Source organism: Phacochoerus africanus, chromosome 6 (genome assembly GCF_016906955.1).
Source record: "Phacochoerus africanus isolate WHEZ1 chromosome 6, ROS_Pafr_v1, whole genome shotgun sequence".
Taxonomy (NCBI): domain Eukaryota; kingdom Metazoa; phylum Chordata; class Mammalia; order Artiodactyla; family Suidae; genus Phacochoerus; species Phacochoerus africanus.
In genome coordinates, this window is record NC_062549.1 from 109,423,856 (window position 1) to 109,449,044 (window position 25,189).

A 25,189-nucleotide genomic window follows, 5' to 3' on the forward strand; every position below is an offset into this window, starting at 1 on the left:
CTGATGGATGGGGCCAGATTTTCCCAAAATGGCCACCTCCAGAGAAAGGCACACTGCTGAATATTCCCGAGAGCTTTGCTTTCAATGTCCATCCCTCACACAAGCCACATTCACCCCTGTTTTCCCAGGATGTCCTCCAAGAACTGCAGTCAGGTTTGACCCAGATTCCTATGGAGACCTCGCTCTGCCCTGGGACCCAGTGCACATGAAAGTCTGTGTGTGCCTTTTAAGAATGGGGTCTCCATTTCCCCCAGTCCTGTGGAGCTCCTGGGCACAAACCCCACTGGCCTTCAATGCCAGATGCTCCAGGGGCTCTTTCTCCCAGTGCCAGATCCCTGCACATGAGGGTTTGATGTGTGGCTCAGAACTCTCACTCCTGTAGGTGAGTCTGTGTGAACCAGTTAGTTTTCAGTCTGTGGAGCTTCCCACCCCGGAGGTATGGGGTTGTTTATATCGTGAAATCACCCCTCCTACCTCTTGATGTGGCCTCATCTTTTTCTTCTGGAGTAGGATATCTTTTTTAAGGTTTCTGGTCCATTTGAGTGAAGATTGCTCAGCCTTTAGTTGTGAATTTTGTTGTTTTTAGGAGAGAAGTTGAGCTCCAGTCCTTCTATTCCACCATCTTAATTCTGTCCTGTATCCTGTGATTTTACTGAATTTATTAGCTCTCACTTTTTTTGGTGCAGTCTTTAGAATTTTCTGTATGTAGTATCATATCATCTGCCAACAATGATATTTTTTCTTATTCAATTTGAATGTCCTTCTGGCTTAATGGATAAAACAAGACCCATATATATACTGCCTTCAAGAGACCCATTTCACTTCTAGGGACACATACAAATTGAAAGTGAGAGGGTGGAAGAAAATATTCCATGTGAACGGGAATCAAAAGAAAGCTGGAGTAGCAATACTCATATCAGATAAAATAGACCTTAAAATGAAAAATATTTTAAGGGACAAGGAAGGTCACTACCTAATGATCAAAGGATCACTCCAAGAAGAAGATATATAACAATTTTAAATATCTACGCACCCAACATAGGTTCATCACAATATATAAGGCAACTGCTAACAACCTTAAAAAGGACAAATCAACAATAACACAATCATAGTGGGGGACTTTAACACCCCACTTACAGCAATGGACAAATCATCCAGACAGAAAATCAATACAGAAACACAGGCCCTGAATGAAGCATTAGACCAGATTGACTTAATAGATATTTATAGGACATTCCATCCAAAAGCAACAGAATACACATTCTTCTCAAGTGCAAATGGAACATTCTCTAAGATTGATCACATCCTGGGCTACAAATCCAACTGTGGTAACTTTAAGAAAATTGAAATCATATCAAGCATCTTATTTGATCACAACGCTATACAACTGGAAATCAACAACAAGAAAAAAACTGCAAAAACCCCAAACACATGGAGACTCGACAACATGCTGCTAAACAACCAATGGATCACTGAAGAAATCAAAGATGAAATTAAAAAATACCTAGAAGCAAATGACAACAAAGATACGACACTCCAACACCTATGGGATGCAGCAAAATGTGTTCTAAGAAGAAAGTTTACAGCAATACAAGCCCACCCCAGGAAACAAGAAAAAGCTCAAATAAACAAGCTAACTTTACATCTAAAGCAGCTCGAGAGAGAACAGACAGACCTAAAGTTAGTAGAAGGAAATAAATCATAAAGATCAGAGCAGAAATCAATGAAATAGAAATGAAGAAAGCCATAGAAAAGATCAATGAAATGAAAAGCTGGTTCTTTGAAAAGATGAACAAAATTGATAAACACTTAGCCAGACTTATCAATTTGAATGTCCTTATTTCTTTTTCTTGCCTAATTGCTGTGGCTAGGGCTTTTGATATTATGTTAAGTAGAAGTGCTAAGAGGGCATATCCTTGTCTTGTTCTTGATCTTAGAGGGAAAGCTTTTAGGTTTTCATCATTGAATATGATGTTAAATGTGTGTTGTCATATATGACCATTTTATGTTGAGGTGTATTCTCTCTTTACCCACTTTATTGAGAGATTTTATTACAAATGGATGTTGAATTTTATCAACTGCTTTTTCTACATCTGTTAGAGAGTATTGGCCTGTATTTTTGTGTGATCCTTGTCAATTTTTGGTATCAGGGTAATGCTGGCTTTGTGAAATATGTTTGAAAAATTTCCCTCCTTTTTAAATTTTTACAAGAGTTTGAGAAGGCTAGGTAATAAATCTTTGAATGTTTTGTAGAATTTGCCAGTGAAGCCAACTGCTTCTAGGCTTTTGTTTGGTGCAGTAATGCCAGATTCTTAACCCACTGAGCAAGGCCAGGGATTGAACCCACATCCTCATGGAGACTGTGTCAGCTCTTAATCTGCTGAGCCACAATGGGAACTCTCTGTATTTTTATTACTAATTATTGCCATTCCTTTTTATCTCAATGAAGGCCCCTAAACATTTCTTGTGGGAATTCCCTAGTGGCATAGCAGTTTTGGCTTTGGACTTGTCACTGCTGTGGTTCAGGTTCAGTCTTTGGTGTGGGAACTTCCATGGACATAGCCAAAAACCAATTTATTGTAAGGGCAATTTTGTGGTGGGGAACTTCTTTAGCTTTTGATTATCTCAGAAACTCATTATCTCTCCTTCAATCCTGAATGATGGCCTTGTTGGCTAGAAAATTCATGGTGGGAGTTTCTTTTTTTTTCCTTTTAGTATGTTGAATATGTCTTGGCCATTCCCTTCTGTCCCATAAGGTTTCTGCTGAAAAATCTGCTGATAGCCTTATGGAGCTTCCCTTGTATGTAACAAATTGTTTTTTCCCTACTGCTTTCCTAAAAGCAGCTGACTGTTTTTCCTTAACCTTCACCATTTTAATGTGTCTTTGTGAATGTCTTTTTGGGTTCATTTTATTCAGAACTCTCCGAGCTTCCTGGATATGGATTTCTATTTCCTTTCCCAGATAAGGAATTCTTTAGCTGCTATTTCTTAAGATAATTTTTTCTGTCCCTTTCTCTTTCTCTTCTACTTCTAGGACCCATATAATGTGAATGTTGTTCTACTCGATGTTGTACCAAAGATCCCATAAAGTATCCTTTTTTTTTAAAATCTTTGTTCAATTTGTTACTCTGTCTGAGTTCTATTGCTTTGTCTTCTAGCTCACTGATTTGTTTTTCTATTTCATCTAATATGTTGTTGAACACCTTTAACGTATTTTTCAGTTCAGTTATAACTTCTGCTTACTGTTTTCTTATATTTTCTCTCTTTGCTGATGTTGTCATTGTGCTTTTTCCTTCTTCTCCAAAGTTCAGTGAGCATCTTTATGATCATTACTTTGAACACTTTATCAGCTAGATTAGTTATCTTCATTTCATTTCATTCTTTTTTTCTGATATTTTTGTCTTTTTTTGTTTGTTTGGAATATATCCGCTGTCTCCTCATTTTGCCTAATTCCCTATGTTTGTTTTGATGTATTAAGTAAATCAGTTACCTCTCCCAGTCTTGAAGGAGTGGTTTAATGTAGGAGATGTCCTTTGGGGTTCAGAAGCACCATCATACCTGGCCACCAGAGCAATGTGTGCAAACCATGTCCTCTTTGTGGGCTGTGTGTGTTTACTTGTTGTGGTGACGTCATAGCTACTACAACAGCACACTGACCCCTCACAGTGTCTGTGGGGGTCTCACTGCAGTGGCTGCTGGATGCTAGTGGTGAGGGCTAGCCCCTGGAATTCCTGTGGGGCCCAGTCATGGTGGCTGCCAGTTATTAATGGGTAGGCTGGCCCCAGAATTTCTATGAGACCCATCCATGGTGGTTGCTGGGTACTTTTGGGCAGGGCTGGCCCTAGAATGGCTGCAAGAACCATTCTCAGTGGCTTCCAGGTGCTGGGGATGGAGCTGGCCCTCAGAACTGCACTGGGGCCCCACCCACCAGTGCCCAGCAGGGTTATTTCCTGGCTGACTGTGAAGCACTTCTGAGACACAGGGGCAGGAAGGGCTCTTGGCTGTGTGCACCCATGGGTTAGGTGGAGATTTATAATATGGTACCACCAGTGCCAGTTTTATTAAGATTGTCCGAGATGGAAAAAGTGGCTCCCACTAGGGTCTCAGTCCCCAAGGATCATCTCAACTGGTTCCTGATTCTCATCAGATGCTTAAGGATTGGTAAGTGGGTCTCTTTCATCTATGGTCCAGGCACTTTACAATGTGGTGATTTTGTGCAGGTGTTTTGGTTTTTTTTGTTTGTTTGTTTTATCAAGTGAAACTGCATGTGGCTCCTTGAATAATGGAATTTCCTTTCCCTGTAGTTCTGTGGTTTTCCTGGGAATATTTCCCACTGGTTTTCAAATATAGCAATTCAGAGCAATGCTTGTCTCTTCTGTGCAGGATCTAAGAGTTGGTTGGCCTTATGTGGAACTTGAAACCTTCATTCCTCAGGGAAAATAACTGTACCTTTGATATACTTCCTGACTGTCTATCACTGTGGCTGGAGTGTGGTTTTTCCTGTATCTCTGTTTCATCTACTCATCTCAATGACATCCTCTTACCCTTTGCTGTGGCGCCTCTTCATCCAGTATTCAGGTCCTTTGCAGAGGCTTTTTTTTTTTCCATATGTAGTTGTAGATTTGTTGTATCCATGGGAGGAGTGAGTTCAGAATCTTTCAGCACTTCCATCTTGAATCCTCTATTCCAGTAAGTTCTTGAATTAGGAAGAAGCAACCATTCATTATGTCATTCATTCATTGAGTACCTCCTATGACCCAGACATGCTTCACACTGGAAAAAGAGAAGATAGATGTGATTTCTGCTCTTGTGGGATTAACAGCAGACTGGAGAATACAGAGTAGATAAATAAATAGATATACATCTTGATAATCAGCAAGTAAGATGGTCAGGGGAGTCTTCTCAGAGAAAGTGGTATTTGAGCAGCAATATGAAGAGTTAAAAGGAATGGGAGTACAAAGGATAGGAAGAATTTTCTAAGGAAGTGGTAATAGCATTTGCAAAAGCTTAGAGGCAGGAAAGGGCTTAGCATGGCAATCCACAAATACCAGGATAAGGGATGATCTAGGGAAGAAATCTCCTAGATCTTCTGGCAGGAGTTCCTGATCTTTTTTTCTAGGATTGTCATTAAATTAGACTTAGATTCAAGGGCTTGTAGTAGTTGTGTCTTTGTTCCAAGTTATACTTTCCCAGAACCCATCCCTATATTTCAGAGACTATTTCCAGAAACGGGGAGATGCTATGATCTGGACACCATCCCAAGAGGGACTCACTATGGGAAAGATAATGAAGAAAGCTACTAAAATCTACCTTCTCTTCTATTTAGGAAATGCTAACAGCTTTTGAAGAAGAGGCTAAAAATACAGGACGCCCCAGACTGCTGATCACAGCAGCTGTATCTGCTGGAAAAGGAACCATTGATGCAGGATATGAAATTGCAGCGATTGGGAAGTGAGTGTGACGAGTCCCTCAGGACCTTCGAATACGAGATCAGAGATTCCTTCATAGTTTGGTAGAAAGCATTCCAAGTAGTTATGTAAACAAAGCATTGGGAAAGTTGGTACCATCAATAACCAAAAATGTTTGGAGATTTAGTGGTTCTGGGATAAGGTAGTCACTCCTTTAAATTATCACTATAGTAGGCTTTGGGGGAAAGGAGAACAAGATTCAAGACCTTGGGAAATCCTTATATGTAATAGAAATCCTCATTAGAAAAAGTGTACAATCAGGAAAGCTGCTATCGACAAAGCTACTTACCTGTGATTCCCATAGCTCTATGGACATGGGTTTCTGAGACACACGCTCTATGACTACATCTCCTTACTCCCTGCTCTGGGTTTGCCCAGTTTCTTTCAAGGACGTAAAGGAGACTTCCTGTCTAGCTCCGTGGGGGTCACAGAAGAAAACCTGCTCCTGGGGATACCACCCAGAAAGCCTCATCAGTGGGGCAATATGGGTATCTACTTGGCGTCATGAATTGTCATTGCTACTGTTGATTGCTCTTAAGTTTTCCATAGGAAAAAATTCTCCTAGGATCGTGATGGGTCCAAATCTCTTGTTCCAGGCTCCTTGATTTCATCAGTGTGATGACCTATGACTTCCATGGCGGCTGGGATACATGTACAGGGCACAACAGTCCGCTGCATGTCGGATCCAAGGATGAAGGCGACATGCGTTATTTCAACTGTGTGAGAAAGCAAACCTCAGATCATTTGCAGAGGGGAGATGGGGAAGAGCCTGGGAGCGGTGTTTGCTGGGAAAGAGGCTTTCTCTTTGGGGGGCAGTGAGCTAGACTTTGTTAAGCGAATGGGACAGACACTGGTGAGGAGAAATGTCTGTGCTGCCTTCTTTAGGAATTTGCCATGAAGTACTGGAGAGCCAACGGGGTCCCTTCAGAGAAGCTCCTCATGGGGTTCCCCACCTATGGGAGGACTTTCCGGCTCAGCACTTCTGACACCTCTGTCTGTGCCCCAGTCTCTGGAGCAGGGTCGTCTGGACCATACACACGTGAGGCTGGCTTCTGGGCTTCCTATGAGGTAACCAGCATGGCTCTTTCAGGCTGAAAGGCACTGGGGAAAATTCTTCCACTGGCCGAGTCATCCCGCTACCCTTCTACTCTTGAGATCATATATCCTGGCTTCTCATTGCTCTGAGCATGGCAGCCTGGGGAAAGACAGGCTGCTGGCTGTGGAATACTTTTCACTTAAAAAAAAAAAACAACCTGAACTTCCTTTTAGGATTTTGAAGTTATGACACCATCTTTGCTAGATGACACCCAAAGCTATACTGAATTCTGTTACATCCATGTAATAGCTAGAGAAGGGTTTCCATAGTCTAGCCTAGAAATGGCAGATAATTGGATCTTCCTTCCAACTTGAATTGACTGCATTTACTCAAGCCTTGTGTTGAAAATTCAGAGACTGATAGGTGAATGGTTAGGAGTGTTTTCCAAATACTCAAGTGTTTGTGGAAGAATCACCTGAATCCTATAGTCATGCTTAACATTTCTCAACAAACCTCTGGGGACAGAATTAGAATTTACCTTCTTTGTAGCTGGTTTCATGGAAATTTTTGTCTTCATTTTATGAAACATAATCGCTTAAGAGAAAGAAATATGTGAAATTAATGGAGATATTTCACAATGCTCCCTTTCCATCCCCTCCCATTCCTATTTCTCTCCCATTTAAGTCCTTCTTCTTACGATACATGCCATGACCTGTGATATACCCAACGTTGCCTTCTTCATTCCCCCATAGGTCTGCACATTCCTAAATGGAGCCACAAAAGTCTGGATTGAAGACCAAAAAGTCCCATATGCTTATAAAGACACTGAGTGGCTTGGCTATGACAATATTGAGAGCTATGGATATAAGGTATGAACAGTGTACGAGTAGCATTTCCTGTGAAGATTAACCAAGTTAAAATGTAGATAAGCCTGGGGAGTTCGCCTTGTGGCTAAGTGGTAAAGAACCTGACTAGTGTCCAAGGGTTTTAGATTTGATCCTTGGCCTCACTCAGTGGGTTAAGAACCTGGTGTTGCCGTGAGCTGCGGTGTAGGTCACAGGTGTGACTCCGATCCCATGTTGCTTTGGCTATGCCATAGGCCAGCAGCTACAGCTCCGGAACTTCATATGCTGTGGGTGCGGCCCTTAAAAAAAAAAAAAAAAAGGTAGATTTGCCTGGAATACTAGTATTAAACAAATATTAGCTTTACTTATGTTACCACCCAAGAGTTTATTAACTAGAACAAGAAAACAAGAATAGAACTGAGATAGCCAATTACTCAGTAGTTTTGAATCCAAAACCACTTATCATTTCATAAAAGAAAAATTGGTAGGGTTTTATCCCCCCTGCATTTCACCCCCCTAATATCACCTGGTTACCCACATTTCACTGTCTGGTTGTTGCATAGATACCATTTGCTTCTGGTGGCCAAGTGCTCTTTTTGTCCTCAGGTTGACTTTCTTAAGGAGAACAATCTTGGTGGGGCCATGGTTTGGGCCATTGATCTGGATGACTTCTCAGGCTCCTTCTGTAATGAGGGCAAATATCCACTCATAAGCAAGCTGAAGTCACTCCTGGGTCTGTCCTCAGGTACGTCACTACTGAGTTGACCATATCATTCTAAAGATGATGCAGGTCAAGCTGTGAGAATGGCAACGGTGGCGGGGCAAGTTGCTATGGAGGCAGCCCCAGAGCTCACAGGCCTTCACATTTGAAATAAAGGGACAGATTTACAGAAAGAGCCCTTTTAGAAATCCGTTTTTCAGTGAGGAGCCCAGTCTAAGTTCAGTAGCTATGTGGGCAAGGATTTGAGTATATCTGATACCCCAGAGGTGGGCCTTGCTTCTTAGGAAAATTTTGTCTGGGAGGAATAATCCGATATCTTGAAAGTTGAGTCTGATGCATGTGTGCCAATACTTTCTCTAAACTAGACCATTTCCCTCTTGGTGCAGTGCTTAGAGATAAGCAGGCCAGCTGGACCACTTCACTCTTGCCTTAGATGCAGATTGTGTCTTTGGATACTAGTGGGGAGGGTCAGAGGTAGGTCTTGAAGAAGAGCAGGGACAAAGGCTCATGTTGCTGATTGGTCACCCACTCAGCCATGAGAGGAGAGAAACCTCTGCTCTTCACACGGCCTTGTGTTCCTTGGTTAAACATCCGTGGAGTAAGCCTACTGACGGGTGTAGCGAAGTAGAAGATAGAAGCATTTCTTGTATCTCTACTCTCAGGAACTTCACAGAATCTTTGATCTTTTTAAATTATAAAAGCCTACAAGAGATGATTATAAAATGGGCTCAAAAGTTGTAGAGTGAGGCAATAAGGCAGCAAATTACAGTGGTTGAGCACATTCTAGGAGTAGACTTAAATGAAATAAATAATGTCTGAATTGCCAGAGGGAGGGGAAAAAAAAAAAAAAGGAAGGGGAAACAATGTTGGAAGGAAACAAGCAAAAATAAAGCATAAAAAGAAGAAACGAAGAAGCAAAACATGGAGTTCCCGTCATGGCGCAGTGGAAACGAATCCGACTAGGAACCAGGGGGTTGTGAGTTCAATCCCTGGCCCCGCTCAGTGGGTTAAGGATCTGGACTTGCCGTGAGCTGTGGTGTAGGTTGCAGACGTGGCTTGGAGCTGGCGTTGCTGTGGCTGTGGCTGTGGCTGGCAGCTGTAGCTCAGATTAGACCCCTAGCCTGGGAACCTCCATATGCCGTGGTGTGATCCTAAAAAAGGACAAAAGACAAAAAAAAAAAAAAAAAGAAGAAGAAGCAAAACATAACAAGATAACAAAAATCCAAGTATAATACTTAAGGTAAACAAGAAAACAAGATGACAAAATGCAGATGTATTACTTATGGCAGAAATATGGACAGATAAGCCTTCCCTACTAAAACATAAGTAATAATTAGTTCCCCCAATAAGTTCCTTGACCTCATCACTGTAGGGTGGGCTTTACCTCCTCCTGCAAAATGGAAGCCCAGGGATGACATCCTGCCAGGACTCCAGTGGCCCTTCTTCCCTCTTCCTCCTTGCTTTGGACATCTGTCCCCTGTGACATTCTTCCCAGCCACAGCTTAGAACCCTCATGGGGCTCAAGTTCTTAGAGAAAACAGCTGATATAGGAGGAGATCTATCGTTGTTGCTTCTAGGTTCAAAAACAGCTCATGTTGATACTCTGAAATGCTCTTTTAGAATGTACTCCACCAGCCATCAAGACCTGGTATAACCAACTAGTGACACCCAGAAGTGAAGGTTTCTGTGCCGATGTTGGTGGCGATGGCGGCAGTGGTGGAGAAAGTGGTGGCGATGGAGGCAGTGGAGGAGGAGGAGGAGAAGGCGGTGGCGATGGAGGCAGTGGAGGAGATGACGGTTTCTGTACTGGGAAAGCAGATGGCATTTACAGTGATCCTAAAGACAGCACCAAGTACTACCAGTGTGCTGGAGGCAGAACCTTCCACTTCCAGTGTGCCCAGGGTCTGGTGTTTGACGAGAACTGCAAGTGTTGTAATTGGCCTTCAATTTAAAGTGTTGGCAAAATGCTGCTTTGTCATAGGTTCTCTTGAACTGCATTCAGACTACCTCTTCCAATATTCCAAGTCGGCCGTGAAGGATACCAATCTGATTGTAAACACCCTCCCTTACTAAAACAGCCTTGTGACTAGGCTTTACTCCATTAAAACCTAAAAAAAAAGTCGTCAGCCCCTGAAACCAATTCCATATATAAAATAAATATGACACGGCATGTTTTATTTTTTTGTATCATTTTTACTACTTTAAGGACTTGTCCACACCATTTAGCATTTCAAGGGACCCTAAAGTTTAACTGAAGCGATATTAAAAATTCCACATCTTATCAAGTCCGATTACTCTTGTAGGAGGGGGAGTTCCTTTCTCTGGGAAGAGCCTTGAGAGCATGAACCAAAGGGCAACGTGAGAGATGTTCTCTCGCCACGATCAACAGCCTCTCATCAAGGGGCCCAAGTCCCCACCGCAGAAAAAAAAAGAATGCTAAATGATCACCTCTGATAAAACCTGCACGGGTATGAATCCAAAGGAGCAAAGGGAGGGAGGCATGTGAGAGAGGTGAGAAAAGTTAATTTTGACTTATCTCAAGTCTTATACATTTCTTATAGCTCAGAGTTCCTGTTGTGGTGCATCGGAAATAAATGCAACCAAGAAACATGAGGTTGCAGGTTTGATCCCTGGCCTTGCTCAGTGGGTTAAGGATGCAGCGTTGCCATGAGCCATGGTGTAGGTCACATATGCAGCTCAGATCTGATGTTGCTGTGGCTGTGGTGTAGGCCAGTTATCTGTAGCTCCAATTTGATCCCTAGCCTGGGAACCTCCATGTGCCACAGGTGCAGCCCTAAAAAAGCAATAAAAAAAATTCGTATGTCTAATCACTTGTGATGGAACATAATAGAGGATATGTGAAAAAATGAATGCGTCTGTGTGTGTGTGTGTGTGTATATATATCTATATCTATATCTATATCTATATATATATATGTATGTATCTGTATAAAACTGGGCCCCTTTACAGCAGAAATTGACAGAACATTGTAATAAATCGTTATAAAAATTTAGAAAATTTCTTGACAAGGTAATAGAAAATTTTAAATCATCAGATTAAAAGAAGGCTTTACATGGGTTAAAAGTTTTTAGACTGGGGTATCTTTATCTTCATATTCTTTCATATCTTTCATATCTTTATCTTCAGTGGACCTTTCTTTCGCCATTATTCTTCAGAAGATCCTGGCCCTTAAGGCATTAGGTCTCTCAGCATCACACTCCCATAACTAACCGAAATGTTAACACAGTCTTAATATCCTCTGCATCCAGCAAGTCCAAATATGAGCCGAGCAAGCCATCCAAATTCTTGATCTGCAGAGACCAACAGTCTCCTGTCACCAGGCCAGTGGTAGGAAACCTAAAACTCGTGCCTGGGACTAAGAGTTAGAGGCGGGACCCACAGGTCTTTCAGGAAAGCAAAGCCACCCCACTGAACACTCAGGAGGAGCCCCAGACCCATCTTTGTGTGCATACGACAAACCACCAGCACAGGGAGATGGAGCCCTCTGAACTCGTCTTTATGGCGTCATGGGCTAGTTAGGAGCCCTGGCCCCTCCCTGCGCCCCCTGCTGGCAGACAAGAGGGCCAGAGCAACGCAGAAAGACAGGAGCCTCTCATCAGTGGTGGAGGTTCTGTGCTCAGGAGGAGCACGCGAAGGCAGTCACAGGTTTTCAGTTGTAATACAGGCTTAGGTAGGCCACGCGGTTCCGATGCTTCCTAAAGTCTTTGTCTGTGGGCAGCTGCAATGAAAGAATATGATCTGGTCAATAATCTAATGAGAACCTGGTCTTGTGGCTGTGCAAATAGAATTGTACCTTAGAGCTACTGTGGCCGAGCTGAACCCAACCCCCTAGTCTCCTAGCCTTGGTGACTCTCCACACTGGTGTATAGTCTACTCTGTCATCTCACTCTGGGGTATCTTATGCTAGAAATTAGTTTCTATTTGGAAACTCTGCAAGTGGAGCTGGGAAACGTCTTGAAAACAAAGATCATGTGTTTAATTCTTAAATGTTACCCATAGGCCTTAGCCCGATGATGTTAATATTTTAGGAATTTAATAATACTTACAGAATTGATTCAAAGTTCTACCAGGAAAAAAAAAGGCACCTTTGGAATTGTGATAGCTTACATGGATTGATCATTTATTATGTAACAAGCACTGTGCTAAATACCTCTCTTCAATATAGAAGTGTTTATAATTTTATCACATTGAGTCTATCATTATACCCATTTTATTTATTTATCTATTTTCTAGGGCTGCACCTGTGGCATATGGAAGTTCCCAGGGTAGGGGCTGAATCTGCCAGCCTACACCACAGCCACAGTCACGCAGGATCTGAGTTGCATCTGTGATCACAGCAGCACTGGATCCTTAACCTACTGGGATCAAACCTGCATCCTCATGGATACTAGTCAGGTTTGTTACCACTGAGCCACAATGGGAACTCCCATTATACTCATTTTAAAGATAAGAAAATTGAGGCCTAGAAAAGTTAGGGAACCCAGTGAAAACATATGGAACTAATACTTGAATCTAGGCAATTTGTTCCTGAAATCCATGCTCTTGCCAGAAGGATATACGGCCCTTTGATGATCCAATGATGGAAAGGCTGAGGATCCTTTGATGGAAAGGCTGAGGAGTCACAAGATCTAGATTAGACCTGGGTAACTTCCACATATCACTCAATCCATCTGAGCCTGTTTCTTCAAACAGGCTAGGATTGAGGATTATATGAGGATTAAATAAGAAAATGTGACTTTTTCATTCACACACGCCTTTAATAATTGAAGGAAAATGTGTAACGCTTCAAAAAGATCTCCATATGTCTACACAAACGAAATTGTGCATTTAATTTCAGGGGAACAAGGAATTCTTGAAGCTTATTCATGGACTCCTGGTTAAGAATCATTGACATACATGAAAGTTTTAGGCAGCATGCCCTGTAGAAGTCCAATCTTACTACCTCAGCCTTCAGGGTTCTTTTCTGTAGACATGGAACCTGAGCCCAGTCTGGAGATCCAAATTTCATCGGCCAGGAGACTTTCCGGAATGGCTTTATCTCTGGGTTGTATGTAGCAGGGCTAGAAATGAAAGTACAAAACATCGTGTGTAGAAGTTCCCGTCATGGCTCAGTGGTTAACGAATCCGACTAGGAACCATGAGGCTGCAAGTTCAATCCCTGGCCTTGCTCAGTGGGTTAAGGATCCGGCGTTGCCATGAGCTGTGGTGTAGGTCGCAGACGCGGCTCGGATCCCAAGTTGCTGTGGCTCTGGCGTAGGCCGGTGGCTACAGCTCCCATTCAACCCCTAGCCTGGGAACCTCCATATGCCACGGGGTGAGGCCCAAGAAATGGCAAAAAGACAAAAAAACAAAAAACAAACAAAAAAACCCATCATGTGTAGTGAATTAGTGACTGTAGATGAACTTCTACCCCTGATCTAGTGTCCTGTTTGGGAAAAGGCAAGCAACTGATTACATAAGGTTACTTTGCCTATGAATGTATTTCTAATTAGGTTTTAGTGTTCAAGATACTTGGTCTCGGAGTTTCTGTCGTGGCTCAGTGGTTAAATCTGACTAGCATCCATGAGGATGCAGGTTTGATTCCTAGCCTTGGTCAGTGGGTTAAGAATCTGGCATTGCCATGAGCTGTGGTGTAGGTTGCAGACATGGCTTGGATCCTGTGTTGCTGTGGCTGTGGTGTAGACCAGCAACTAAAGCTCCGATTGGACCCCTAGCCTGGGAACCTCCATATGCCGTGGGTGGGGCCCTAAAAAACAAACAAACAAACAAAAACAACAAACAAACAAACAAGAAAAAAAACCCAGAGGTGGTAGGTGAGAACTACAACAATGATGCATTAAGTACTTCTGATGATGTGAAATTTCTTGACAATGGGATTATTTTATAATTGCCTTTGCTCATGACACTTTGTCTTTCGGTGTAGACACTTCGCTGTGGAAATAACACATAGAGCGACATAGGAATCAAGATTTAAGACACCCACTTCCTTACTGCAACCTTGAGAAAGTTACCCTTCTTCTCTGATCCATGGCTTTCTCACCAGTACAAGGACGACCTTGCCCCTGCGCCCTACATTTCCATGCATTCTGAGTGGCTTCCTAGGCGCTTAGAATGCCTCCCTTGGTCTGCAAAGCCTGTGTCCTCCAGCTCCTCCTCCTCCTGTTCTCATTTCCTCCTTGCCCACTCTACCCTAGCCATACTAGCCCTCTTTCTTTTTCCCTCACACCAACTTCCTTCCCACGTACAGCCTTTGCACTTGCTATTCCTCCTGCCTGGGACACTCGGGGACCAGATCTTCACAGAGCCAGCTCAGTCTTGTCATGGTGATTTCAGATCAAGCATCATTTCCCTAGAAAGACCTATCTTGACAATCCATGCTAAAGTAGGACCCAGTCTGTCACCCCGTATCGTATCATCATCCTCTTTGGTTTTCTTAGCACATCACCAGGTCACCCTACTACCTGGTGTGCCCATGACAGTCCCAGTGTGTGGTTACCGTCTTGGTATAATTATTAGTAAGACCTGCTTTCGCTCTTAGAAGTGTCACAATCTGACTTAGAAAGTACGTGACCATGCTCCTTGTTACCATTGGTATTTTCTTATTTAATTGCTTCCCATCTGTCCGGACTCTAGAATGTAAGCTCCGAGAAAGAGGAGGCTTGGCGGAAGGGTTTAATGCAAAGTCTCTGGAACCCACAAAACTGCTCGGCCGTTTATAAATATTTATGAATGAACCACTATACTTTACAATTCCTTTTTCTTTTTATGGCTGCCCATGTGGCATATGGAAGTTCCCGCTAGGGGGCGAATCAGAGCTGCAGCTGCCAGCCTACACCAGAGCCATGACAATGTCAGATCTGAGCCACATCTGTGACCTGTGCCGCAGCTTGTGGCAATGCCGGATTCTTAACCCAAATGAGCGAGGCCAGGGATTGAACCTGCATCCTCACAGACACTAGTTGAGTTCTTAATCTGCTGAGCTACAATGGGAACTCCTACTTTACAGTTTTATAATTCTAGAGAGCTGGAAGGCCAGAGGTTGACTCTTTAAAGACGGGTATTTTCCTATTTGCGGGCATGGTTGGGATGCAATCCCTTCTTTGTATTTCCTGTCCCTATTGCTCTTTACTGAAGTGCACCAGAAAATGGGAGCCATACCCAGGATAAGTGTCCTTTGAGTCTGTCTTAAATTGCGGCAACGAGGAATTAAAGGGAGCAAAGTTCTGTTTATGTTTTTGCTCTTGAGGACTGACTGTCTGGTACATGCCAGGGTAAGGTGTCATATCCTGTTTTCAAGAAAAAGACCAAAATGTTAGAAGGTGATCGATCCATCTGTCTGTCTGTCTGTCTGTCTGTCTGTCTGTCTATCTATCTATCTACCTACCCCATCTATCTATCATCTATCTATCCTATCTATCTATCCATCTGCCAATACATGTATACATATAGAGCCTTCTAAGTAGAAAAACCTGAAGCTTCTTTTTCCTGTTTATGTATCAGTTATGATTTAACCACCTCAAGCTATAGAAATAGGCTTGTTAGTAGGTAGAAACCTACAATCAGTGTGTGGCTTAGATTCAGGTACCCAAAAGAGTTTAGACTGTAGAAAAAACCCTATGGTGGGCGGAAAGCCAAGGTAACTTGTTGCAGCTGCTACCCCCACCATCCCTCCCTCCCACTCAGCAGTTCTTTTAGAGCCAGTATCCCTCTCCCTGAACTTAAGTGTCAGGAAAATGTCCAACAAGAGATTAGGATCCTACTGAAGACTTTAGACTTGAAACCCAATCACACAAAAGGGTGAAGGAATTGGAATTTGTTTTTTAATTGACAAGATATGATGCATATAATCAAAGCTTCCAATATGTTAATGTCCATATGTCTTAGAACTGAAGCCCTGCTTGGTACTATTTCTTCTGAGAATTGTGTAATTGTTTTTACTCTCCCAGGACACTCACACACACATTTGCAATGCTAATACCCAAGCTTTTCAGATAGGCTTCTTAATAGCTTTTGCCCAAGGGACTTTTTTTCTTGAATTTCAGGGCATATTTTTAGGTAACCTCCAACTTTGTTCCCCACTGCAAATACTTGGCAGCCGCACGGATCACCCTAAAATCTAAGCACATTCAGGCATTTCTAACCTTGCTGATTGGCTCAAACCTCACGGCTGTTCTGGCTCCAAAAGTATATCCTTTTTTACTGGTCGGGATCTTAGAGAGGTTGTATGCCAAGCCATAGCTCTTCAGGCAATATACAGAAATTAGAGAAAGAAAGAAAACACACACATAGAGAACAGTATATTATTAAAACAGAGTGAACCTAAGAGTATTACTAAATCTCTGCAAAAGCTGCTCTTCCTTTCCGGACTCCTCTGAATCAAGACCCTACAACCAATTACATAAGTACCACAGGTAACTCTGCAAAGGAATGTGGCTGGATTGGCAGAGGAAATGACCTCTGTACACATTCCAGGGAATCCAGTCCTCTGAGCCCCACAGAGCTCAGTCTGCTCCCACGCAGCTGTCAGTCTGATTATCCAATTTCATAACCCGACCAACCAGCTCATCCACCATCTAGGTGTGGACTAAGGGGAGACATTGATTGATGGGCCTTTGGAGGGAGGAATGGAGTGGGGGCTCTACTGGGGACCATGAGGCCAAGGCTTGCACTTGATGGGGACTCAGAGGGGAGCAACGATCCTTTAATTGCTGACATTGGCCCTGACAGTGGTTGCAGAGGACCAGGGCACTTTCTCATGTTGGGACCCTGAAGGTCACAAATCCCATAGGGTTTTCCTTCTAGGACACTTGGGTATCTTTAGTCTGGGAACTGAGACCCACCTAAGGGAACGTGAATACTCACATCTTCTGTTAGGTAACATCCAGGCCCTCGGTGGGGTGCTCCTCTGAGAGGGACACATTTGTTCCCCAACAAATTTGGGGGATAGAAGTGAGGAAAGAGCTTCCTCTGTTGACATGTTCCAAAAGAGTAGTTAGCCAGCCACTCTAAAGATCAAGAAAGAGTAAAAAGTCACATAAGGGAAGGTTGCTCAATCTAAGTAAGTGCTTAGGGGCAAGTAGGATGTGGGGAGGTGGGGCAGAGCTCTAAAGAGCAGACCCAGCTCTTAACGAGAACCTGATCAGCTCCAGAGAAGAGAGTGAAAGACAATTCTGATCCCTTCTGCCCTCACCTTTCTTCTTTCACAGTCTCCTCACTCTTCCTCCTGCCTCTACTCTTGATTCCCTTCTTCCCCCAAATGGGGCTCGAGGCTTTAAAAGGTCTGGCATCCTTGGGTGGAACAGTAAGTGTGCAGTAGCATTATAGAGGTGCTTGGTAGTTTAGGAGTTCATGCTGTGGTGCAGTGGAAACAAATCACCTAGGAACCATGAGGTTGCAGGTTCAATCCCTGACTCGCTCAGTAGGTTAAGGATCTGGTGTTGCCATGAGCTGTGGTGTAGGCTGGCAGCTGTAGCTCTGATTCAGCCCCTAGCCTGGGAACCTCTATATGCAGTGGGTATAGCCCTAATAAGCAAAAAAAAAAAAAAAAAAAAAGTGCTTAGTGGTTTAAAATTGGGGGCAGGTACTTAAATGTTTAAGTCTCATTTCCTCATCTCTAAATTGGGAATAGTAATTCCTCTTTATAGGGTTGCTGAGGATTAAGATAACATGATTAAAGCAGTTCATTGCCTAGTGCTTGGTAGGTCACAAGATAAGAGATGATTATTACTGAAGATAGTATCTAGTCAGCTTAAGAGAACTCCCATCCTAACTCAAGAAGAAACATTAGGAAGTGTGATGAATTCTTTACCTTTATCCTGGATAGTAACAGCAATTAAAAAAAAATATATGGTGAATTTACAATGTTCTGTCAATTTTTTTGCTTGATTTTAAGATGGCTTTAGGAGTTGGCAGGTATGAGACACAACAGGAACACAGTGTAATTGGGCCATTCTACACTTTGGCTTCTAAGAATGATCCTTGCATCCACACATACCCAGGACAGCACTGTCTACAGGGATGATTTTTTTCTTTTTGTCTTTTTGCCATTTTCTTGGGATGCTCCCGTGGCATATGGAGGTTCCCAGGCTAGGGGTTGAATTGGAGCTGTAGCCACCGGCCTACACCACAGCCACAGCAATGAAGGATCCGAGCTGAGTCTGCAACCTACACCACAGCTCACAGCAACGCCGGATCATTAACCTGCTGATCAAGGCCAGGGATCGAATCCGCAACCTCATGGTTCCTAGTCGGATTCGTTAACCACTGAGCCACGACAGGAACTCCAGCCCCAACTGATTTTTATATTTTTTTCATGAAAATGTTTGGCATTCAATATAAAACAACCACTCATCACAAAAAAAAAAAAAAAGGAAAGAAAGGAAAAAAAAAGAAACCCAGTAGAAATATACCTAAAGGAAATCCAGAAATTAGAATGTCAAACATGGACTTTAAAATACCTGTACTTGGCTCCAGATTTTAGAAAAAGCCTGAAGACTGTAGCTTGAACATAGGAAGCAAAAGAAAGCAAGGAAATTTGTGATCATGAAGCAAATTCTTGGCTTCATTCTGAGGTAAGAGGTTAAAAGAAAAAGATAGATTATACCCTAAAAACAAACTCGGTAAAGACCTCAGTGTACTCAGGAAAGAAAAAATTTCCCCATCAATCTTCATGTTTATGTTACTAATATAACACACAACATGAAGTTCCCATCGCTCAGTGGAAATGAACCTGACTAGGAACCATGAGGTTGTAGGTTTGGTCCCTGGCCTTGCTCAGTGGGTTAAGGATCTGGCATTGCCATGAGCTGTGGTGTAGCTTGCAGATGTGGCTTGGATCTGGTGTGGCTGTGGCTGTGGCTTGCAGCTGTAGCTTTGATTCAGCCCCTAGTATGGGAACCTTTATGTGCCAAGGGTTCAGCCCTAAAAAAGCAAAAAGAAAAAAGAAAAAAAAGGCCGCACACAACAGGGTCCACTTTCATCCAGTTTGATACAAATTTATGAACTTTTCATTAAAGCCAGTCTAAACCTACTACAGTCAAAAATGGACTATGTGTTATGTGTATCTCATATCATTAATTGTGTAATGGTAAAATAAAGAATTTAAATAGAATTTGTTTGCTCTAAGGATTGTGATGAGTCATTAAATCTTTTATTATTACTATTATTATTATTATTATTGGCTATGCCTGAAGCATGCAGAAGTTCCTGGGCCAAGGATGGAAATCAAGCCACAGCACCGACACCCTGATCCTTAAGCACTAGACCATCAGGGAACTCCTCATTGAGTCTTTAAATGAGGGAATTTTTTTTTTTTTTTTTTGGAATGATGACCATGGCATACAGAGGATCCTAGGCTAGGGGTCGAATCAGAGCTACCTCTGTCGGCCTACACCACAGCTCACAGCAACGCTGGATTCTTAACCGACTGAATAAGGCCAGGGATCAAACCTGAGTCCTCATGGATCCTAGTAGGTCTCATTACTGTTGAACCACACTGGGAATTCACGTGTATGTAGCCATTTTTCTTTTCTTTTTTTTTGTCTTTTTGCCATTTCTTGGGCCGCTCCCGCAGCATATGGAGATTCCCAGGCTAAGGATCCAATCGGAGCCGTAGCTGCCAGCCTATGCCAGAGCCACAGCAACTCGATATCCGAGCCGCATCTGTGACCTACACCACAGCTCATCACAACGTGGGATCCTTAACCCACTGAGCAAGGGCAGGGACCGAACCCGCAACCTCATCGTTCCTAGTTGGATTCGTTTAACCACTGAGCCACGACGGGAAATCCTGTAGCCACTTTTGATGAAGACCTTAAGGAATTCAGCAGCTCCTTTGGAGTTCCTGTCGTGGTGCAGTGGAAATGAATCTGACTACGAACCATGAGGTTGTGGGTTCAACCCCTGGCCTAGCTCATTGGGTTAAGGATCCGGTGTTGCATGACCTGTGGTGTAGGTCGCAGACGAGGCTCGCTTCTGGCATTGCTGTGGCTGTGGTGTAGGCCGGCAGCTACAGCTCTGATTAGACCCCTAGCTTGGGAACCTCCATATGCCCTGGGTGCAGCCCTAAAAAAAAAAAAAAAAGAATTCAGCAGTTCCCATCATGTGCATTTCTAACCACAGTGATTACATCAAGAGGATTCCTGATGCTTAATGTTTATGGAGATGATCTGCTATAGATTTATGAGTTAGCTGCTTTCCTCATTTGACTATGTGTGCAGCTCTGTAAGAATTATGACTCTAGGAAGCCACTTGCTATGTTGCCATGGTCTAATTGAACAGGGATAAGTTGATTCAACAATTGGTATATGTTAAACAAATTTTTGTCTTAAAAATGTTTTCAATTTAAGAGTAATATGTCAATTCAGCAAATGGTAAAATTTGATAATTTAAGAGACAATGAAAAGATGGGGAACTTTAGAAGCAGTAAAAAAGAAGAAAATAAAAATTGTAGAAATAAAAGTGCCATCACTGAAAGTAAGAACTCAATGCATGGGGAACAGAAGATTCTAAAAGCTGGAAAAAAAAACCGTAAAGTGAAAAATCAGAAGACTGTACCCACACTGAAGCTTGGAGAGGCAAGGACAGAAAATACAGGTAGAGGAGAGGGTAACAGATTTTCTAAACCCGACTTTCCTGACTGTCTTAAGGACCATCTCTTCTATCTGATGGTAGAGAATGAACATAGGCTTCGAAGCCCCTCAGAGCTTCGAATGGGTACTGATCTGGTGTTTACTAGCTACCTGACCTTGTGGAAGTTACTTAAACTACCTAAGCCTCGCTTCATCTATGAGAGAGCACTAGTCATTTCTTGCCTCTTAGAGCTGCCTTGAGAATTTAGGAGATAACACGGGAAATATCTCGCACATGAAGTGACTAACCTATAATTGGCATTTAACCAACATCCATGCACGTGCAACCTACCACCTCCGTGCCCAGTGCTGTAGCGATCTCAAAGGGTATATTTGTGCTAATTTAGAAATAATGTCCTTTCCTTCTGATGGGTGCCCCCTCTAGGCAAGGCTCATGACTTGGTGAGTGGAGCACTGCCCCACCCCTCTGGGATCAAGATCTTTACCCCACCTCTTTCTGTTAGATTCCTAAGCTGAGGAAGTAAGTTTTCACACATGTACCAGGGCCCAAGAAGGTGGCTACCATGATCAAAGTCCCAAAGGAATGGCTGGGTGATCTGTAGCATCGTTGTGTTTCCCTTCGCATTCCTGGGTAGAGCCGGTGGCATGGACTTTGATGATCTCCAAGAAATTCTGGACCAGAGCTCCCCCTCAGAAGGACTTTTAAAAATCCTCAGTCTCTCCCATATTGTCTCCATGATTGGCCACTCTTACAAGTGGACTTTAACCACGGAATTGAAGGGTGTAACTCGGCCTAGCTGCTAAGCAACAGCCTCACCCTTGAACCCCCTTTCAAGTCATTGTGACCTTGCTTTCCACAAGGCAACATTGTGGTGTAGAGGGAGCCAGAGAGGCCCAACTTTGAAAATAAGCTCTGCTAATTATTAACTTCATGATCTTAGGCAAGTTTTCCTCATAAGGTCTCAATGTCTTCACCTGTAACATAGGAACAATCACCACCACGCAGGAGATAATCTATATATAAAGTGCCTGGTTCAAAGCTTAGCTTACATGGCTTGTTCACCATCTCCCTTCCTGCCCTTATTTATTTATTCAAAGGTACTTATTAAACTATTGTAATATGCCAGGCACTGCTCTAGGAATTGAGAATATAGCAGTGAACAGAAATCCTTGTTCTCATAGAGGTTAATTCTGGTAGTGGAGGCAGACAACAATAATGGTAAATACAGGAATGCCCTGGTGTCACATTGGCCTAAGGATCCAGAGTTGTTACTGCTGTGGCTTAGGTCACTGCTGTGGCACAGTGCCCATCCCTGGCCCTGGAACTTCCACATGCTGCAGGCAAGGCCAAAAAAAAAAAAATGGTAAACACATAAAATATATAGTATATTGGGTATTGATAGGTGCCAAGGAAAAACCAAAGACTCACAGAGAAAAAGAAGGAAAAAGGGAGTTTCATGGCTAGGAATGACCTCCCTGAGAAGGTGGCTTTGACAGCCACAAAAAAGAACAAAATTATGCCATTTGCAGCAACATCAGTGGAACTAGAGGCTTTCATACTGGGTGAAGTAAGTCAGAAAGACAAATACCATATGATATCACTTATATCTGGAATCTAATATATGGCTCAAATGAGCCTTTCCACACAAAAGAAAATCATGTTCATTAATTTTATTCCCGAGCTCATCGAACTGCCTTTCTGAGTTTTCTTGTAGCTCACTGCGTTTCTTCATGACAGCTATTTTGAGTTCTATGTCAGTCTTCCATGACTTTAAGTTTGGTTTCCTGAGAATTGCCATTTTCTTTTTGCGATGCCATCATACCATGGTTTTTCATGGTGCTTAATGAGTTGTTCCTCTGCTGGCACTTTTGAAGGAGCAAACACCTTTTTTATTTAAGTAAAGTTTTTTCACTTTGATCTAACAACCCAGCAAGTTGGTTATTACAGGTCTTTCTTTTATTTTCAGTAGGAAGTGTTATAGTGCAAGTTTTTAGTTTCTCTTATCTGAGCTGCCTCTGGCTATATTTGAAAATTGGCTTTCCATCCTCTACTCCCTCTGCCAGAGGTGTCACAGATGCCCTCATCATTGCTACTTGTACATCCAGGACCTCTGGTGCTTTGCTGCTGCCAGTGTTGTTGTTCTTGCTGGTGTCACTACCAAGGGCATCAGGAGGATGGGCACCTCCAAAGTGTCCAGGGTTGCCTGGGTGGTAAGCACCACTGCCACAGAAGGAGCAGAGGGAGGGTAGGATGGGACCCAGGGTTGTGGGTGCCTTCAGGGCATCTGGGGCTGTCAAGCACAGGAGTGCCAGAGTCCAGGCACCACCATGGCAGGAGGGACCGAGGTCATGGACATTGCCGAGGTTGATATCTGGTTCCCTATGTCTGTGGGTGCTACTGGATTGGGAGGCTGAATTTATGGGTGCTACCTCTTCTGTTACGACGGGGTCCTTTGGGAATGCTGGCTCAGCCTTGGTGGCTAGGGAGTCAGGATTGTAGGTACCGCCTGTGCTGTGCCCTTGATTCCACCTCCTCTATTTGTTCCAATCTCCTTATCTTCAGATGTACAGATGTGTGGATGTCTCCAGCATCCTGGTGTGTTGGGCAGAGGAAGCTTTGTTGAGTTATGTTTTACTAGTTGCAGACTGAAGGAAGGAGACAAAAGTAGTATCTCATACTACCATGATATCCATGTCCGTCATCCCTGATCCTTTGCTTAACATGCCGTGTTCATTCTTACCCCAGGGACTTTGTACTTGCTGCAACTCTGTCTGAAATGCACTTTTCCCAGGTCTCAAAGTGATTGATTCTTCTCTAATACCATATGGGATCTCTCCAGATAGGACTTCTTGGACTGCTCAAGCTAAAGTAGCCTCCTCCCTTACATTCTGTCATTGCTGCTTCACATCCCTCCTTCCTTCCTTCCTCCCTCCCTCCCCCCGTCTTCCTCCTTCCTTCCTTCCTTCCTTTCCTTCCTTCCTTCCTTCCTTCCTTCCTTCCTTCCTTCCTTCCTTCCTTCCTTCCTTCCTTCCTTCCTTCCTTCCTTCCTTCCTTCCTTCCTTCCTCTCTCTTTCTTTCCTTCCTTCTTTCTTTCTTTCCTTCCTTCTTTCTTTCTTTCTCTTTTCTTCTCTCTCTCTCTCTCTCATTTATTGCCTAACACTCCCAATAGCAAAATACAATCCCCATATGCGTGATGTCTTTATCTTCTTTACCACTATGTCTCTGGTACCTAGAACATTATCTGGCACCTAATAAATAGTAAGCGGTGTGGGCTCTCTCATGAATGAATAGTCATTACAAAAACCTGCATGTGCCTCATCATTAGCACTAGTGCTGCCACCCACCTACCAGGGCAAGACTCAGGTCTGTGTCAAAGGAGGCAGTAAAACATACTGGTTAGAGCTGTGAATGCTTTTGGATCTGGCTCTGCAGCTAATTAGCTGTGTGATGTTGAGCAGGTTATTTGGTTTCTTGGAATTAATATTATCTTTCTCACAAAGTCGCTGGTAAAATTAAATAATCAAATACTTGTAAAACACTTAGAACAGAGTTTGACATATAGTAGGCACACCAGGAAAAATAGGAGCCATTATATTCTTACTCTATTAGTTAAAATTCTTTTAGTTGCAAATAAAAGAAACAAACTTAGGCCAGCTTATGAAGCAAAAAGGAATTTATTATATGTTTATAGGGATGTTTCACAGAACCCAAAGGCAGAAATGCATTTGGGCCTCAGGGAGGAGCTAGAATCAACAGTTGGAAAGCTATTGATTAGTGTTCTCTCTTCCTCTCTCACCCCAGCTTTTCTCCATAGCTCCCCTTTGTGTCTGAATGCAGGGAAACTTTCCCTTCTCAGTTTCTCACTACAGGTCCTGAGCCACCTAGTCTAGATTATAGGTCAAGCCAATTTCAGGGGTTGACAGTCATTCCTTGTTCTCTGTTGCAGATTCCAAGGGGTGATAATCTGATTAGCTCCCTTGAGTCTGATGTCCAACCCAGTCAACCAGCCAAGCCAGGGGAGGAGATGATGCAGTACAACCACAGCAGCTGGTGAGTGCAGGTATAGTTGCAAGGAAGGCAGGCATCCTAAGAGGAGTACACTACACAGACCTTCCCCAAGCTGCCACTCTAGGGGGACTGGACCAGCTCTGGGACCTCCACAGACAGAGAGAGAATGCCCTTATCTTCTGCTCCTTGAGCAAGACAAGCAAGCCTTTGTCCCTGGGTCTCTTGGAATCACCTTGTCTCCTTACTGAAGATAGTCACTGGGCTACAGACCTAACTTCTTCATGTCTTCACCCCATGCCAAGACCGAACATTAAAACATTTCCTCCCAACAGCCCCAACCTTCCTGCAGTTCAACCTAAGCAAATAGAATATTTCTGTGGTTATTGGCACCACCACTTCCTCACATACTCTATTTTGCCACACTACCTCCAAGTGCTGCCTGTATTTTCACATCTGAAAAAGGTTTCCATCCAAATCACTTAAAACCAGGACCCTCATG

The 25,189-nt window shown here is 43.1% G+C and overlaps 2 protein-coding genes across 6 annotated transcripts in view; one reads left to right on the top strand and one right to left on the bottom strand.

The window, feature by feature from the left end:
* Positions 1-10,654, top strand: part of LOC125129855 (acidic mammalian chitinase-like) — a 38,851-nt gene extending 28,197 nt beyond the window's left edge. For 4 of the 5 annotated variants that reach the window (XM_047785034.1, XM_047785033.1, XM_047785035.1 and 1 more), the window contains 6 exons: positions 5,327-5,451; positions 6,065-6,188; positions 6,354-6,536; positions 7,257-7,373; positions 7,956-8,094; positions 9,691-10,245. In XM_047785034.1, coding sequence (XP_047640990.1) covers positions 5,327-5,451; positions 6,065-6,188; positions 6,354-6,536; positions 7,257-7,373; positions 7,956-8,094; positions 9,691-10,022 — 1,020 coding nt within the window. In that variant the 3' untranslated portion in view covers positions 10,023-10,245. Of the gene's footprint in view, positions 1-5,326; positions 5,452-6,064; positions 6,189-6,353; positions 6,537-7,256; positions 7,374-7,955; positions 8,095-9,690; positions 10,246-10,373 lie in introns of those variants that run through there. The other variant, XM_047785038.1, reaches the window with a different exon arrangement.
* Positions 10,655-11,361: 707 nt separating this feature from the next.
* On the bottom strand, positions 11,362-21,286 carry PIFO (primary cilia formation). The gene is made up of 6 exons (XM_047782910.1): positions 21,244-21,286; positions 16,954-17,096; positions 16,233-16,331; positions 15,250-15,377; positions 13,034-13,151; positions 11,362-11,809 (listed from the first exon to the last, which is right to left on the bottom strand). Exons 1-6 carry the CDS (start codon positions 21,284-21,286, stop codon positions 11,741-11,743), a joined length of 600 nt encoding a protein of 199 aa, XP_047638866.1. The 3' UTR covers positions 11,362-11,740.
* Between the last annotated feature and the right edge of the window lie 3,903 nt (positions 21,287-25,189).

What these genes read in the sequence shown, in the direction of transcription:
- PIFO (XM_047782910.1), bottom strand. Translation starts at nt 21,286, where the DNA reads ATGCTACAGATCACCCAGCCATTCCTTTGGGACTTTGATCATG. An exon ending in TCAAAGGACACTTATCCTGG is followed by an intron (nt 13,152 to 15,249) that starts GTATGGCTCCCA and finishes TTTCATTTCTAG; the next exon opens with CCCTGCTACATACAACCCAG. An exon ending in AAAGAACCCTGAAGGCTGAG is followed by an intron (nt 11,810 to 13,033) that starts GTAGTAAGATTG and finishes CTTTCATTGCAG; the next exon opens with CTGCCCACAGACAAAGACTT.